The sequence below is a fragment of the Ranitomeya variabilis genome, chromosome 2, assembly GCF_051348905.1.
Source record: "Ranitomeya variabilis isolate aRanVar5 chromosome 2, aRanVar5.hap1, whole genome shotgun sequence".
In the NCBI taxonomy this organism is placed as follows: domain Eukaryota; kingdom Metazoa; phylum Chordata; class Amphibia; order Anura; family Dendrobatidae; genus Ranitomeya; species Ranitomeya variabilis.
This window is the reverse complement of record NC_135233.1, coordinates 329,514,000-329,532,773: the sequence shown is the minus strand read 5'-3', so window position 1 is coordinate 329,532,773 and position 18,774 is coordinate 329,514,000. Positions and strand designations below refer to the sequence as shown.

Here is an 18,774-nt window from a genome sequence, read left to right as displayed (position 1 = left end):
GATGGGTTGGGGTATGTAGTTCAGGACATTCCATATTGACTATCTATTCCTAAGATAGGTCATCAACATTGGTTTGGTGGAGGTCCGACACCTGACACCAGATTGGTTGTCAATATTGGTTTGGTTGAGATCAGACACTTGACACCAGATAGGTCATCTCTATGAAAGTCCTGAACAATCTCTGCACATATGCCTTTCTCGTCTAGTTTTTCATAGAGAGAAAAGCACAGCCAGCAGTAATATTCCTGCTGTTTAAAGTCATTTGGGTTTAAAATTATTGGAAAAATAGACCCAGTATCATTGGGCTCAGTATTGTTGGGTCCGGTATCATTGGGTCCAGTATAATTGGGTCCAGTATAACTGGGTCCAGTATCATTGAGTCCGGTATCATTGGATCCAACATCATTGGGTCCAGCATCATTGGGTCCAGTATTATTGTGTCCAGTTTTATTGGATCCAGTATCATTGGGTCCAGCAACATTGGGTCCAGTATCATTGGGTCCAGAATTATTGGGTCTAGAATTACTGAGTCCAGTATCATTGGGTCCAGCATTGTTGGGTCCAGCATCATTGGGTCCAGTATTATTGAGTCCAGCATCATTGGGTCCAGCATCATTAAGTCCAGTATCATTGGCTCCACTATAATTGGTTCCAGTATCATTTGAAAAATACATTGGAAAACAAATTTGTCATGACAGTTGTGGCTATAAAGCCCTTACAAAAACAGTATATATGTATAAAGAGCATCTTCCTTATACTAAAAAAATGGAAGTATGAGCTGTTATGTTCCTGACGGGTGGAAAAGAGTCCATTTTACTCATTTCTGAATTATCCATTTGCAAAAAAATGATTCCAGTGGCGACATTACTAATGACAGCTATTACCGTGTCCGTAGACTGTTCTCCACCTTGATCGGCACATGAATTGCTAAGGAATCTAGGACCACGTAGCAATGCAGATTTATATGGGATTCGGGGTCTTTTGGAGGCTGGAAGCCCATGGTCACTGTAATTGCCGCCATTATCCAAATGCCACCATTATCTTTTTCCCTGGTAGAAGGACAAGATAACTTAGAAAGTGCTAAAAAGAATATTAAGTCTTCACATTGGAGGACTGAATAAATATGAAACCCCTAATGCTTGATTGTGATCTTTTAAAAATATCATTCTGGCTCCGTAGGTAACTAGTTTTTGTGATCTTGTCATGGAAATGTATTTTATGCTGCCATGAGTGAGATAAACATCCTGAATAATTGGATCTTATGCTTGCTTTGTGTAGGAGGCGGAATATTCATCAACCCAGCTCACAGGGCTTCATATCATGCAAATGTCTACCCCGACAGCTGGAGAGTATCCTGGCTGCAGACGTGCAATGAAACGGACTGAGATTACTGCGGCGTCCTATTGATCTCAATTTTATAGGAAAAATAAAATGTCTAATCTGTATATACTGTATGTTGAATGAAACCAATGTGCAATAATCTGAAATCCTCAATAACTCAAAATAACTACCAACTATTTATTATATATGTTATAATCTTCTACTAAAGTATTGTAGATAGGTAGTTAAAGAAAACTGTGGATTTCTCAGGAGTCATTCATTGGATCGCAGATATCAAGGTATCGTTTTGTTCATCTTCCTATGACCCACAAGCCCATATAGACGGCGTAGGAGGGTTGATCCTACTGACAGATGCCCTTTAAGGCTCTGCTCACATCTGCATCGGAGGCTCCCTCGCAGAGTCGTAATCTGCTCATCAAAATGATGGATATCATTTGTGTCTCTGCCCTTGTGTCTTACACCGGGTCCATTGAAGAAAAATTTAATACACGTACATTCCAGATTCTTTGAAGTTAAGGATGCCCTTTGTACCATTCTTCACTCTGGATCTTCTAAAAGATTAACAGAAAATGACCTATTGTATAAATCAGATTTTTGTGTTCCATGTACTTTTAAACGTTTTTGGCAATGTTTTTTCCCCCCAATCTGAATTACAAATAAAAAAAAGAAATCTTGCAATTTTCACACTGGCCCTTTGGGGCCTTTTAGACTTTATCATTATTATTCATTTTTTGCTCTCCTTCTTCCTAGAGCCATAACTTTTGTATTTTTCAATATACTGCAGCCATACGAGGGCTTGGTTTTGTGGGACAAGTTGTACTTTTGAACAACACCATTGATTTTACCATATAGTTTACTAGAAAATGGAAAACAAAGAATTCAAGTGCAGTACAATTGCAAAAAAAAAGTGCAATTCCATGATGGTTTTTTTTTCACCATATTCACTAAATGCTAAAAAAAAAATTATTTATGTGGAGAAAAAAAATCCAAAGTTTGTAAAAAAAACAAACAAAAAACTGTCACATATTCCGAGACCTGTAGTGTCTCCTTTTTTGTGATCTGGGGCTCGGTGAGGGCTTAATTTTTGAACGCTGAGCTGACATTTTTATTGATGTCATATTGAGGTAGATATGATGTTTAGATCACCTGTTATTGCATTTTAATAAAATGTTGCACGACCAAAAAAAACATAGTTCTGGCGTTTTGATTTTTTTCTCATTACGCAATTTACCGATCGGATTAATTTAGTTTATATTTTGATAGATTGTGCGTTTCTGAACGCAGCGATACCAAACGTATTTTTTTTCTTATTGTTTTATTTGAAATTGGGAAAAAGGGGGGGCGATTTGAACTTTTTATATTTTTTTAATTGTTCAAATATTTTTTTCTACTTTTTACTTGCTTCAAGTAGTCTCCTTAAAATGACCGCCAATACGTCTTTTAACTGACCTGAGATATTAGAGAATAGCCTCCCCATACAGGTGACAATCCAGCAGCTGACAGCTGTACACTATAGATGACAACTTGCTGCATCAGCCAAGATCAGTGTTTGCACCGTACAAATCTGTTTAACCCCTTAGATGCTGCTGTCAATAGTGACTATATCATATAAATGGTTAACAGAGTGTGGGGGTGTGGGGGCGTCCTCTTTATCCCAATTGGTGTCCTCAGATCATGATTTTGTGGTCCTGATGTTTGCCATGGCAATTCACGACCAAATAGCGGCCTTAGGGCGGCGTCACACTAAGCGTAAGTAAATACAGTCCGTTTTTTACGGCCGTAATACGCAGTAATTGTCCCAAAACACTGTTCCGTATTCAATGCGAGGATGCGATTTTTACGAACAAATTTATCCATGTGTCATCCGTATGGCTTCCGTACGGCAATTTTTTCTCGCAGGCTTGCAAAATGGACATATCATGGATCCATCGGCTCAAATATTCTTAAAAACATATATAGAGTCTATATATACTGTGTATATATATATATATATATATATATATATATATATATGTCAGTGAGACATATATATATATATATATTTATATTTAATTCAGCGCTAGATAGCAGAAAAGCCGGTAATTCAATTGCCGGCTTTTCCTATCTCCTTCACAAACCCGACAGGATATGAGACATGGTTTACATACAGTAAACCATCTCATATCCCTTCTTTTATTACATATTCCTCTTTACTAATATAAGAAGTGTCTCTGTGTAAAATTTTGTGGCTCTAGCTATTAAATTAAAGGGTTAAATCCCGGAAAAAATTGGCGTGGGCTCCCGCGCAATTTTCTCCGCCAGAGTGGGAAAGCCGGTGACTGAGGGCAGATATTAGTAGCCTAGAGAGGGACCATGGATATTGGCCCCCCCTGGCTAAAAACATCTGCCCCCAGCCACCCCAGAAAAGGCATATCTGTAAGATGCACCTATTCTGGCACTTAGCCTCTCTCTTCCCACTCCCCTGTAGCGGTGGGATATGGGGTAATGAAGGGTTAATGTCACCTTGCTATTGTAAGGTGACATTAAGCCAGGTTAATAATGGAGAGGTGTCAATTATGACACCTATCCATTATTAATCCAATAGTAGTAATGGTTAATAAAACACACACACATTATTAAAAAGTATTTTAATGAAATAAAGACACATGGTGTTTTAATATTTTATTATACTCTTAATCCACCTGAAGACCCTTGTCACCTGAAATAAAGTTCAAAAAACAAACAACAATATTCCATACCTTCCATCGTTACAGTCTTGTCCCACGCTGTAAATCCATCTGAAGGGGTTAAATCATTTTACACCCAGGAGCTCTGCTAATGCAGCTGTGCTCCTGACTGTAAAACTTGGTGAATTAATGGAATGCAGGGGAATGTACTGTTGTTACCTCGAGTCGCGGTGATGCGCCCTCTGCTGGATGAACTCATATGAACTTGAGCTTGAGAAAATATTCTGAAAAGTTCCCAGGCTCGAGTTCATATGAGTACTGCTGAGAGATGACGACGTGCCCAGAAGCGAAGAAAGAGCTCCACCCCTAGAAAATGGAGGAGCAACGTGCATGTGAGGCCGCCGACCTCGAGGCAGAGAGGCCGACCTGTCATGATCTCAATGGCAAGAGATCATAGCATCAGCATATATAGGAACTAGCTCTTGGAAGATGGAAACTGAGCTGACCATGAACTAAACCTAACGCACAACTAGCAGTGGCCGGGTAGCATGCCTACGTTGATTCTAGATGCCCAGCACCAGCTGGAGGACTAAATAAAGCTAGCAGAGGAAAATATTAGTCCTAGCTCTCCTCTAGAGAAATACCCCGAAAGGAGACAGAGGCCCCCCACATGTATTGGCGGTGAATCAAGATGAAATAACAAACGTAGTATGAAAATAGGTTTAGCAAATTTGAGGTCCACTTACTACATAGCAGAAGACAGAAAGGACACTTTCATGGTCAGCTAAAAAACCCTATCAAAACACCATCCAGAAATTACTTTAAAACTCTGGCATTAACTCATAACACCAGAGTGGCAATTCCTGTTCACAAGAGCTTTCCAGACACAGTAACGAAACTACAGCTGTGAACTGGAACAAAAATGCAAAAACAAACATGGACAAAAGTCCAACTTATCTAGTAGTTGTCTAGGAGCAGGAACAAGCACAGAGAGGCTTCTGATAACATTGTTGACCGGCAAGCAACTAACAGAGCAGCAAGGTTATATAGCGACTCCCACATCTTGATGGGAACAGGTGAACAGAGAAGATGAAGACACCAGTTCAATTCCACCAGTAGCCACCGGGGGAGCCCAGAATCCAAATTCACAACAGTACCCCCCCCTCAAGGAGGGGGCACCGAACCCTCACCAGAACCACCAGGGCGATCAGGATGGGCCCTATGAAAGGCACGAACCAGATCAGAGGCATGAACATCAGATGCATTCACCCAAGAATTATCCTCCTGGCCGTATCCCTTCCACTTGACCAGATACTGGAGTCTCCGTCTGGAAACACGAGAGTCTAAGATTTTCTCCACAACGTACTCCAACTCACCCTCAACCAACACCGGAGCAGGAGGCTCAACGGAAGGCACAACCGGTACCTCATACCTGCGCAATAATGACCGATGAAAAACGTTATGAATAGAAAAGGATGCAGGGAGGTCCAAACGGAAGGAAACAGGGTTAAGAATCTCCAATATCTTATACGGGCCGATGAACCGAGGCTTAAACTTAGGAGAAGAGACCCTCATAGGGACAAAACGAGAAGACAACCACACCAAGTCCCCAACACGAAGACGAGGACCAACACGACGACGGCGGTTAGCAAAAAGCTGAGTCTTCTCCTGGGACAACCTCAAATTGTCCACCACCTGCCCCCAGATCTGATGCAATCTCTCCACCACAGCATCCACTCCAGGACAATCCGAAGATTCCACCTGACCAGAGGAAAATCGAGGATGAAACCCCGAATTACAGAAAAACGGGGACACCAAAGTGGCAGAGCTGGCCCGATTATTGAGAGCGAACTCCGCCAATGGCAAAAAAGCAACCCAATCATCCTGGTCAGCAGACACAAAACACCTCAGATATGTCTCCAGGGTCTGATTAATCCGCTCAGTCTGGCCATTCGTCTGAGGATGGAAAGCGGACGAAAAAGATAAATCTATGCCCATCCTAGCACAGAATGCCCGCCAAAATCTAGACACGAATTGGGTCCCTCTGTCAGAAACGATATTCTCAGGAATACCATGCAAACGAACAACATTTTGAAAAAACAGAGGAACCAACTCGGAAGAAGAAGGCAACTTGGGCAGAGGAACCAAATGGACCATCTTAGAGAAACGGTCACACACCACCCAGATGACAGACATCTTCTGAGAAACAGGCAGATCTGAAATAAAATCCATCGAGATGTGCGTCCAAGGCCTCTTAGGAATAGGCAAGGGCAACAACAATCCACTAGCCCGAGAACAACAAGGCTTGGCCCGAGCACAAACGTCACAAGACTGCACAAAGCCTCGCACATCTCGTGACAGGGAAGGCCACCAGAAGGACCTTGCCACCAAATCCCTGGTACCAAAAATGCCAGGATGACCTGCCAACGCAGAAGAATGAACCTCAGAGATGACTCTACTGGTCCAATCATCAGGAACAAACAGTTTATCAGGTGGGCAACGATCAGGTCTATCCGCCTGAAACTCCTGCAAGGCCCGCCGCAGGTCTGGAGAAACGGCTGACAATACCACTCCATCCTTAAGGATACCTGTGGGCTCAGAGTTACCAGGCGAGTCAGGCTCAAAACTCCTAGAAAGGGCATCCGCCTTAACATTCTTAGAACCCGGTAGGTATGACACCACAAAATTAAACCGAGAGAAAAATAATGACCAGCGCGCCTGTCTAGGATTCAGGCGCCTGGCGGTCTCAAGATAAATCAAATTTTTGTGGTCAGTCAATACCACCACCTGATGTCTGGCCCCCTCAAGCCAATGGCGCCACTCCTCAAAAGCCCACTTCATGGCCAAAAGCTCCCGTTTCCCAACATCATAATTCCGCTCAGCGGGCGAAAATTTACGGGAAAAGAAGGCACAAGGCCTCATCACGGAGCAGTCAGAACTTTTCTGCGACAACACTGCCCCAGCTCCGATCTCAGAAGCGTCGACCTCAACCTGAAAAGGTAGAGCAACATCAGGCTGACGCAACACAGGGGCAGAGGAAAAACGGCGCTTAAGCTCCCGAAAGGCCTCCACAGCATCAGGGGACCAATCAGCAACATCAGCACCCTTCTTAGTCAAATCGGTCAATGGCTTAGCAATATCCGAAAAACCAGCAATAAATCGACGATAAAAGTTAGCAAAGCCCAAAAATTTCTGAAGACTCTTAAGAGAAGAGGGCTGCGTCCAATCACAAATAGCTTGAACCTTGACAGGATCCATTTCAATGGAAGAGGGGGAAAAAATATATCCCAAAAAGGAAATCCTCTGTACCCCAAAAACACACTTAGAACCCTTCACACACAAAGAATTAGACCGCAAAACCTGAAAAACCCTCCTGACTTGCTGGACATGAGAGTCCCAGTCATCCGAAAAAATCAGAATATCATCCAGATACACAATCATAAATTTATCCAAATAATCGCGAAAAATATCATGCATAAAGGACTGGAAAACTGACGGAGCATTTGAAAGACCAAAAGGCATCACTAAATACTCAAAGTGGCCCTCGGGCGTATTAAATGCGGTTTTCCACTCATCCCCCTGCCTGATTCGCACCAAATTATACGCCCCACGAAGGTCAATCTTAGAGAACCACTTGGCCCCCTTTATGCGAGCAAACAAATCAGTCAGCAACGGCAATGGGTATTGATATTTAACAGTGATTTTATTCAAAAGCCGATAATCAATACATGGTCTCAAAGAGCCGTCTTTTTTTGACACAAAGAAAAAACCGGCTCCTAAGGGAGATGACGATGGACGAATATGTCCCTTTTCCAAGGACTCCTTTATATATTCACGCATAGCAGCATGTTCAGGCACAGACAGATTAAATAAACGACCCTTTGGGTATTTACTACCCGGGATTAAATCTATGGCACAATCGCACTCTCGGTGCGGAGGTAACGAACCAAGCTTGGATTCTTCAAAGACGTCACGATAGTCAGACAGGAACTCAGGAATTTCAGAGGGAATAGATGATGAAATGGAAACCACAGGTACATCCCCATGAGCCCCCTTACATCCCCAGCTCAACACAGACATAGCTTTCCAGTCGAGAACTGGGTTGTGAGATTGCAGCCAAGGCAATCCTAGCACCAAATCATCATGTAGATTATACAGCACCAGAAAGCGAATAATCTCCTGGTGATCCGGATTAATACGCATAGTTACTTGTGTCCAGTATTGTGGTTTATTATTAGCCAATGGGGTGGAGTCAATCCCCTTCAGAGGAATAGGAGTCTCCAAAGGCTCTAAATCATACCCACAGCGTTTGGCAAAGGACCAATCCATAAGACTCAAAGCGGCGCCAGAGTCGACATAGGCGTCCGTGGTAATAGATGACAAAGAGCAAATCAGGGTCACAGATAGAATAAACTTAGACGGTAAGGTGCAAATGGGAACAGATTTACCAAGCTTTTTAGTGCGCTTAGAGCATGCTGATATAACATGAGTAGAATCACCACAATAGAAACACAACCCATTTTTCCGTCTAAAATTCTGCCGCTCGCTTCGGGACAGAATTCTATCACACTGCATACTCTCTGGCGATTTCTCAGTGGACACCGCCAGATGGTGCACTGGTTTGCGCTCCCGCAAACGCCTATCGATCTGAATAGCCATTGTCATGGACTCATTCAGACCCGCAGGCACAGGGAACCCCACCATAACATCCTTAATGGCATCAGAGAGACCCTCTCTGAAAGTCGCCGCCAGGGCGCACTCATTCCACTGAGTAAGCACAGACCATTTACGGAATCTTTGGCAGTAAATTTCCGCTTCATCTTGCCCCTGAGATAGGGACATCAAAGTTTTTTCTGCCTGAAGCTCCAAATGAGGTTCGTCATAAAGCAACCCCAAGGCCAGAAAAAACGCATCCACATTGAGCAACGCAGGATCCCCTGGTGTCAATGAAAAAGCCCAGTCTTGAGGGTCGCCCCGGAGCAAGGAAATCACAATCCTGACCTGCTGTGCAGGATCTCCGGCAGAGCGAGATTTCAGGGACAAAAATAATTTGCAATTATTTCGAAAATTCTGAAACCCAGATCTATTCCCCGAGAAAAATTCCGGCAAAGGAATTCTCGGCTCAGATACAGGTGCATAACAAACAAAATCTTGCAAATTTTGTACCTTCGTGGCGAGATTATTCAAACCTGCAGTTACACTCTGAAGATCCATTGCAAACAGGTGAACACAGAGCCATTCAAAGGAGAGAAAAAAAAAAAAAAATTTCAGCAGACTACTTATTTCTCTCCTTTCTCAGCCAAGGATTTTAACCCTTTAGTGGGCCGGTCAAACTGTCATGATCTCAATGGCAAGAGATCATAGCATCAGCATATATAGGAACTAGCTCTTGGAAGATGGAAACTGAGCTGACCATGAACTAAACCTAACGCACAACTAGCAGTGGCCGGGTAGCATGCCTACGTTGATTCTAGATGCCCAGCACCAGCCGGAGGACTAAATAAAGCTAGCAGAGGAAAATATTAGTCCTAGCTCTCCTCTAGAGAAATACCCCGAAAGGAGACAGAGGCCCCCCACATGTATTGGCGGTGAATCAAGATGAAATAACAAACGTAGTATGAAAATAGGTTTAGCAAATTTGAGGTCCACTTACTACATAGCAGAAGACAGAAAGGACACTTTCATGGTCAGCTAAAAAACCCTATCAAAACACCATCCAGAAATTACTTTAAAACTCTGGCATTAACTCATAACACCAGAGTGGCAATTCCTGTTCACAAGAGCTTTCCAGACACAGTAACGAAACTACAGCTGTGAACTGGAACAAAAATGCAAAAACAAACATGGACAAAAGTCCAACTTATCTAGTAGTTGTCTAGGAGCAGGAACAAGCACAGAGAGGCTTCTGATAACATTGTTGACCGGCAAGCAACTAACAGAGCAGCAAGGTTATATAGCGACTCCCACATCTTGATGGGAACAGGTGAACAGAGAAGATGAAGACACCAGTTCAATTCCACCAGTAGCCACCGGGGGAGCCCAGAATCCAAATTCACAACACCGACCAGCGAGTACCTGAACGACGACGGAGTGACCCAGGACTGTCTCAGCCGACCGGAGGTGGACTCCAACTTGCCACAGCTGGAGGATCCGGGCTCCTTGGATCCGCCGGCGGAGGAGTCAGGTTCCCCACTCCGGGACGCGGAGCCGACAGCAGCGAGGAAATGGAAGTTGGAACTATGCCGGAAGACCGCATTGGAAGAACCACGGTCCCAGCAGCAGCAGACTCCAGCGTCCTTATCAACGGAGCGGACCGACATCGGTGGAACCACATCAGATGCAGGAAGGGGAAACGACCTCACCCCACCGACCGATCCTGCTCCCGTGATCGCTCCCCGTCCCGACAGTGACCAATCCCCCGCCGCTGAGCTCGTCGTGGTAGCCCCTGACACCATGGAGAAGATAGTGCCTCCGTTACCAACAACTATGGGAGAACCACTAGACGTGAGCTCCGAGGGGGTGATCTTCAGATGGGACGCTCCAAAGACTAGATTGGACGGGTCCAAACAAGAAGGTACCTATATTGCTGTGCTCACCTGGGAGCAGTATAAACAGTGCCTAATTTCGCACTGGAAAAACAGAAAAGAGACAGAACAAAATGACCCACCAAAAGTACCAAAACTAAAGACCGAACGCGGTAATAAGAACTTGGTGAAACGAGGGACCGTATTAGCCTTTCACCTGAAAAGGGGTTGGGGCTTTATACAGGAGCCGGGGCTACCGACCGAAGTCTTTGTTGCCAGCTATGACGTGGAGGTCCAATTCCGTGACGGCTATCGGACCAAGTCTTACGCCGAGGGGACCAGGTGACCTACCCTCGCCATCGGAGTGCACAAGGCTGGTGCACTCGAAATGTTAAGCGATGCAAGCCTGCAGTAACGCCACCTGCTGTCCTGACTAAGGTTAACTCTGAACTGACAAATCCTAACACTACCACCACGGTGTGCATTATCGCCGCTACTGAACTTGCTACCAAAACTGACTTTCGAATCCAGACCCCTAGCGACTTCACCGCACCTGAGAGACGACCCAATGACAGTGATACCACATCAGACGAGGACACGGAACCGAAGCTTCCCCGGTCAAGGAGTGTCCATTATCGACTGATGTCTTGCAACCTACTATGAGAATAAACCTCGGAACCATAAAAATGTATATAGTTTCATTTAAAACTGTTCCTGTTTGTTGCTGCTGCTAAAACCCGTCTAGGGTTATTCTTCTTAAAGGGATCCCTTAGTTTACCCGGGATCCCTGTTGTTTCAAGTTAAGTTTTTCTACTTTTTCTAAGACTGACGAATCATGGACGGTGAATGGTTCACAAACTGATTGTACATAGTTTGCACCTTCTTAAGGGTGCTGTCTACTGGTTTTACAAAGAAGAGCTTTTTGAAGAGACTGTTCCTGATTACAGCGTGAAAGTTCTTGCTTTAAAGTTATTCACTGACTTGTTAATTGTTTGCACTACCTCAGAAGAGACTTGAGATTTCCTCTTAAAGGGAATGTTTAGAAGTAATAATGTTGCTTTAAGTAGTTAGATAGTAATAATGTTTTATATAGTGATAATATGTAGCTAAAAGGTTCGATAGTGATAATGTTGAGAGTAAAATGTTTAATGATGTACTTTAAATAAAATTGAGGACAAGAGAAAGTTGAAAGCTGAATTTCAATAAAGTGAACCCGTAGGGGTTAGTGAGTCCTCTAGAGAGCCTTAGGAAGTGAGTTAAAAGACTTTGCACTTAAAGAAAAATAAAGAATAAAAAAATGTTAAATTATTGTTATAGCACTTAGTAGATAGAATCCCTGTATGGGTAATTGGTTCCATAGATAGATAATAATTGTTTTCAATTTGCTTTTGCACAATGTAAATATGTTTTTGTTTGTGACGTTCAAGTGTCCTCACCTCCCATAAAGGGAAGCATTGTTATCTTTACTTGTTTACAGCATTCCAAAAATTTGTATGCCTTTTGATAACATATATTGTTGTTCTTCTTTTCCCAGTCCCAGAGTACTGGATTTAACGGGGGAAGGGGGGGAGTGCAGCGCCCCAGAGTCCTGGTCGTTGCAGTAATGTCGCTCTTCCACCAGGGGGAGTGATATTACGTCTGATGGTACTAAAGGAGTTCACCTTGCCAGGTATCACAGTCACACACTACACTTCACACTCCAGTCCACCAGGGGGAGCAAAGGTTCTATCTACTAGGCCACTTCTCACACACGGGTAAAACTGGTGGGTTGGATAGGAAGTCAGTCAGAAGCTGCCTGGGTTTGACCCAGAGAGGACCTGTCAGGCAGACAGGGGGAGAAGGAGGAACATCTGAGCTGCAGACAGAGGGTCCTTGTCAGGGGTGGGATCCTGACAGAGGCCAAGCACGAGATAGAGCGTTACGGAGCTGCGCCTGCACCCATTGCGGCAGCATCCTAAGAAAGGACACGAAGCGAATTGTATTGTGGAGAGTGAGAAACGAGGTCACAGCACAAGGAGATAATACCGGGAGGAGTTCTGCCCCAAGATCGGCAGCCTCCTTCTGAGGCGCGTAGCCGGTGGCCGGAACACCGAGGGAGTAATAGGCTCTACGCATTACTTCAGAGACCGGCAGGACAGTCAATTCCAAGTTGGCTGCCCGACCTTAATACCTATGAAGACACGGAGGCAATTTGTGGGGGAGGGGCGTCTCTAGGGTCCCTATAAAATAGCTCCAGGCCTACCACGTCATACGGGTTGTCCTATCCATACCATCTGGGGGACAGAGAGAGAGAGAACATCAGGAACATCCACGAAAGTTGTGAGGACTATCCCGTGGTGCTCAGCAGGGAGGTACTACAACACACAGGCGCTAGTAGGAAGGCTACTGATTTCCACCTGCACAAGAGAGCTCTGGATGTGAATTCGGACCGGCCAGACTCTGCCAGCCCTGTGATCTGTGCTCTGGACTGTGGACGCTGAAGTCTTCAGTAAAAGGTAAAGAGACTGCATCCTTGTGTCCTCGTTATTCATTGCGCCTTACAACGTCCACCATCACCACCTACACATCTGGGAAGCCCTGCGGACATACTTCACCTGTGGGAAGGTATACCATCCAGCTGCCACAACATCACCCCAGCGGACCCCTAAGCAGCGTCGGTCACCCTGACCGAATACCACAGGTGGCGTCACGAACACCAGACAAACTTGACCTTTAATTGGACGCCCCTCAGAAGGGCGACGGACCGGGTCGGGCCACTGTGACATCCCCAGAATTGAGAGGGACCCGGTACCGAGTACCCCATTGCCCTACACGTGGGGGCGCTCCAGATGTATCATCCAGCTGCGGCAAGAAAAACTAAATCTCCGAGCACTAAAAAATACTCGGAGGACCCCCGAGCATGCTCGAGAAATCTCAAGTAACGAGTATATTCGCTCATCACTAATCATCATCTTCTATGAACGCTGGCCAAGGCCGGTGTTCATAGCAGATCTGCAATGACAAGAACAGGGGTCTCCTCTAGACCCCTGGTTGTCATGCGAACCCATCAGCGCCCTGCGATCATGTGACAGGAGCACCAATGGGCGTGGTTTGTGAAGCACTTCTGGAGTGATCGTGCTAAATGCTGCTGTCAGTGACTGACAGCAGCATTTAACATGTTAACAGCCCCGGGTGGATTGTGATTCCACCTGCGGCTGTTAGGGGCTGTCATGTGCAGGAAAAGATGCAGCCTCAGCGCCGGTGCCCGCATCAAATGCTGGGACGTGATCTATGACGTACCTATACGTCATAGGTTGTGAATGGATTAATAAATTGTAAATTTTTTTTGTATTATGATCTTTGTTTTTGTTAATGCATATAACATAACTAGATGGTGGCCCGATTCTAACGCATCGGGTATTCTAGAATATGTATGCGTAGTGTATAGCACAGCCCACGCAGTATATTGCGCAGCCCACGTAGTACATTGCACAGCCCACGCAGTACATTGTGCAGCCCACGCAGTACATTGCACAGCGCACGCAGTACATTGCACAGCGCACGTTGTATATTGCGCAGCCCACGTTGTATGTTGCGCAGCCAACGTTGTATATTACCCAGCCCATGTAGTATATTGCCCAGCCTACGTTGTATATTGCGCAGCCCATGTTGTATATTGCGCAGCCCATATAGTATATTGCGCAGCCCACGTATTATACTGTGCAGCCCACGTAGTATATTGCCCAGCCCATGTAGTATATTGCGCAGTCCACGTAGTATATTGCGCAGTCCACGTAGTATATTGCCCAGCCTACGTTGTATATTGCGCAGCGCACGTTGTATATTGCGTAGCCCATATAGTATATTGCGCAGCCCTCGTATTATACTGCACAGCCCACGTAATATATTGCCCAGCCCATGTAGTATATTGCGCAGGCCATGTTGTATATTGCACAGCCCACGTATATAGCAATGTGGGCATGATATCCCTGTAAAAAAAAAAAGAATTAAAATAAAAAATAGTTATATACTCACCTTCCGTTGGCGCCTGGATCCAGGAAGCGGTTACCGACGCTTGGGATCCACCGAAGCTCCGCCGAGCCGCTGGCGCCGGCCGCCATCTTCCTTTCCCAGGATGCATTGCGAAATTACCCAGAAGACTTAGCGGTCTCGCGAAACCGCTAAGTCTTCAGGGTAATTTCGCAATACATCGCCGGGAACGGAAGATGGCGGCCGGCGCCAGTGGCTCGGCAAACTACGGAGGGTGAGTATAGCAGATTTTTTGTTTTTTTATTATTTTTAACATTACATTTTTTTACTATTGATGCCGCATAGGCAGCATCAATAGTAAAAAATTGGGGACACACAGGGTTAATAGCAGCGGTTACGGAGTGCGTTACCCGCGGCATAACGCGGTCTGTTACCGCCGGCATTAACCCTGTGTGAGCGGTGCGTGCGGGGAATAAGGAGCGGCTATTTTCTTCCAGACTGTGCGCGTCGCTGATTGGTCGTGGCAATGGTCGTGGGCGTTTTGCCACGATCAATCAGCGACTTGGATTCCATGACAGACAGAGGCTGCGACCAATGAATATCCGTGACAGAAAGAAAGACAGACAGACAGAAGGACAGACAGACAGACGGAAGTGACCCTTAGACAATTATATAGTAGACATGTAGGCAATAGGACATTTTCTGATGATACACTCTCTTTAAGCACTGAAAAGATGGGTAGAGCTACATTCAGACATTTGTGTGAAATGTCCGTGTGTTGTCTGTTTCTTTCTCGGACGTCACATAGACCCATAGCGTTTCCTGTTCTATACACACATCTGTGAAAAACACTGTGTGCAATCCCGGAGAGACAAAACCGGTCCTCTTCTCTACCGTGTTTGTGGATCAGAATCAGCCCTTCAAGTCAATGGGATCGATGAAACACTGATGCAAATCTGTGTCTGTCACTTGGTAAAATGCACACCGATTTGTGTAGCCTATGTGGAAAAGTGCGCGATCAGTCCACGCAAGATCTGCAATGTTCTGTGGGGGCTTCATGTACTCTATGGTTTAGTAGACACAGATGCATAAAGATGATCCATCCACTGATGCAGAAAACAGGGTGGTGTTATTAGACAGCAGGTCCATTGCCATCTCTATGTCCTGATCATAGATACCAATGTTAGTACCCTCTTGTGTCATTTTTCTATGGGATATAGGGGGGTGTCAGGATGTAGGAATGCTGTATTTGCTTTATAATCTTTTTATTTGGATTTTAATAATTGTAATGTAATGTAAGAAACAAATAAAAAAAAAAATGTCAGATGCTTTCTTACAGGTTCCAAAACGTTGCCCAAATTACAGGAGCTGAAAGCTTAGCCATTTAACCCTGTCACATTTACTACATGAGAATGTATGGGGAATGATGGGATATATCACCGAGATAATAAAGTACATTCGGGGCGCCTGTTTCACACATAGTAACTCCATAAGAGAGTCATTAAGCACATCTCCCAATGACTTCCATAGGAATTGTATTGGTAAAACTATGACTGTATTAAACTTGGTGAAGACCATTACTGCCCCCCTAAGCCCTGCACGAGGTGTAACACAATGCATTAAGTAGAGTGCTACTATGAGGGGGTATTTCCATCTGAGGCTTGTATCATACATTCACATTATCCATTATGATTCTGCATCGCCATGCATTTCAATGGAGATCACCACTCGTGGTCACCTCATCTCCTCTTCTCTAGTGGGCCAAATAAGAGACCCCTATTCTCTCAATAGTGAAACCCCCCATATATCAGATATTTTTTTTACCATATACTTTTGGTATGCTACAAAATACAACTTGAAAAGGTTTGTGCTGTGCCGACACCTCAGGAGTAACGCCTGCAGCGTAGCTCGCTTTGCAACGTTGCTTCCGTATTTCCCAATCACTTCCGTGAGAGTTACACAGTTGCCCTCATCTGTTTTTGTAGCCCCCTCTTCTGGGGCCCGGAACCTAGAAGCTGCTATTCCTATCTTGGCTATGAAAGTCAAAGACGGAAACAATCCTTTAAAGGGAATCTGTCACCAGCGTTTTGCTCCCTAATTTGAGAGCAACATAATGTAGGGGCAGAGACCCTGAAGTGTCACTTACTGAGCTGTAGCTTTATAAAATCAGTTTTATCAGCAGGAGATTATTACTAGAGGGCTATTAAACTTGCTGCTAGGTCGACCAACCCCACCCCCATCATTGATTGGCAGCTTTCTGCCTATGAACAGTGTACACAGAAAGCAGCCAATCAGTGGTGTGGGCGGGGTTATACAGAGCTCAGAATTCAGAGAACTGATAAATCTGCAGCAGATTCAACAGTGATTTAATCAAACCTGCAGCAAGTAGCTCAGAAAGTGATACATTACTGGAATCAGGGTCTCTGTCCCTACATCATGCTGCACTCAGATGGGGAAGCAAAAACCTGCTGACAAATTCTCTTTACCTATTTATCCACTGGCACAATATAATATTATACTATACATATATATTATTTGAGACTTAGCAGCTTGTGTCCAAAAATGAGAGATCCCTTATGTAATTTTCCCATTAGTCTACAAGTGGCAATATCATGTGATTTCTTAGCACCAGCCATGGTTAAAATAATTTTAAAGATGTAAGTTGGAAATACATGGCCTTATTAAAATAAAAAGAGGGGTTTGGAGGGATTACTTTTTGTTTTCCTGATATTTCCCAAACACTTTTGTATTCTATTCAGCGCTTATGCAAATGTCAAGCTGCAAAGTCCCATAATGCTCCGTCTTCTGGCTGCCGACAAGCCCTCAGTCTTTACACTTGAGCGCCCTACATATCTAACTGGCAGCAGAACGTTTGGCACAAATTCTGGGTCGGTGAGGTCTTTGCCAAATTTTTTTCTTATCTGGCAAAATGTCTTAAAAAGCTACAAGAAAATTCATAGTGGGTTTTATGAAAGACAATTTCCCAAGTTCTGTTGCCATGGCAACACTTCCAATTACTCATCTTGCACCAGTAAAAGTAACATTTGCTTGTTACTACTCCGAGGCTGCTGTCATTGTGCCAGTTCTCCCGATGACATCTGGTCAAGGGGGAGGCTCAAACTTAGATAAAAACATAACCACGATCCAAATGTTATTCTCAAAACGCGCCATATCTAAAGAAATAAGTGTATACTGTGTTCTGAATTAGATCGAGAAATCAGGGTATGGAAAGACTGGCATTGTAACCAGACCTCTCTGGACTTTAAATGATCAAGCTCCTTGAAAAAAAACTAATATTGATAGATTTCTGGAAATCTTAAGAAATATTGTTTGTAAGGATCCAGGTCTGTATTTCACGCTGCTGTTCCCCATGGCGCTGTGTGTGTGCCCATATTCATCTGGGCTGCATCCAATGATGGTTACAATGTATCAATATAGATAAAATCAAAGTATCAGATTCTGAACACTAAAGGGGTTGTTGTCCACTGCTCGGACAACTACTCAATCTCTATGTTTCCCCCTTTTAAAATCACAACACTTATACTCACCACCGGTGCCAGTGCGGTTCCCGCAGTGTCGGCACGGTCTCTCCTGGCGATTGCGTAACAGTGTGACATCACGTGAACCCTATAGCCAATCTATGGCTGCTTCACTCGCCCTGCCTTCAGATGTATCACAATATCATTAAAGTTCACCGCACGCTCTGATACTTGGGTAGGGAGGTGAGTATAAGGGTTTTTATTTTGACGGGGGAATACACTCAGATTGAGAAGGGGTTGTCCTAATTGTGGAAACCCCTTTACCTCCGGGTGATTCTGACACTGTTTTCTCATGACATATTGTACTTCACGAGAGTGGTAACATTTCTTTGATATGACTTGCGTTTATTTCTGAAATAAACACAAATTTGGCGAAAATTTAGAAAATTTTGCAATTTTCCAAATTTGAATTTTCATGCCCTTAATCTACAGAGATATGTCACACAAAATACTTAATAAGTAACGTTTCCCACATGTCTACTTTGCATCAGCACAATTTTGGAACCAATTTTTTTTTTGTTAGGGAGTTATAAGGGTTAAAAGTTGACCAGCAATTTCTCATTTTTACAACACCATTTTTTTAGGGACCGCATCTCATTTGAAGTCACTTTGAGGGGTCTATATGATAGAAAATACCCAAAAGTGACACCATTCTAAAAACAATTGTGAGATGCTGGTGTAACGGGCCAATTGAACCCAAGGCAATATAATTAAATTTCACCGCACACTCTGGTA

The 18,774-nt window shown here is 44.2% G+C and overlaps 1 protein-coding gene across 2 annotated transcripts in view; it reads left to right on the top strand.

The window, feature by feature from the left end:
* The window catches only part of ADGRG4 (adhesion G protein-coupled receptor G4), a 153,114-nt gene extending 150,593 nt beyond the window's left edge, over positions 1-2,521 (top strand). Inside the window, exon 24 of one of the 2 annotated variants that reach the window (XM_077285287.1) lies at positions 1,279-2,521. In XM_077285287.1, the coding sequence (XP_077141402.1) occupies positions 1,279-1,385 (107 nt within the window). In that variant the 3' untranslated portion in view covers positions 1,386-2,521. The remainder of the gene's footprint in view (positions 1-1,278) is intronic. The other variant, XM_077285286.1, reaches the window with a different exon arrangement.
* The last annotated feature ends 16,253 nt before the right edge of the window (positions 2,522-18,774 follow it).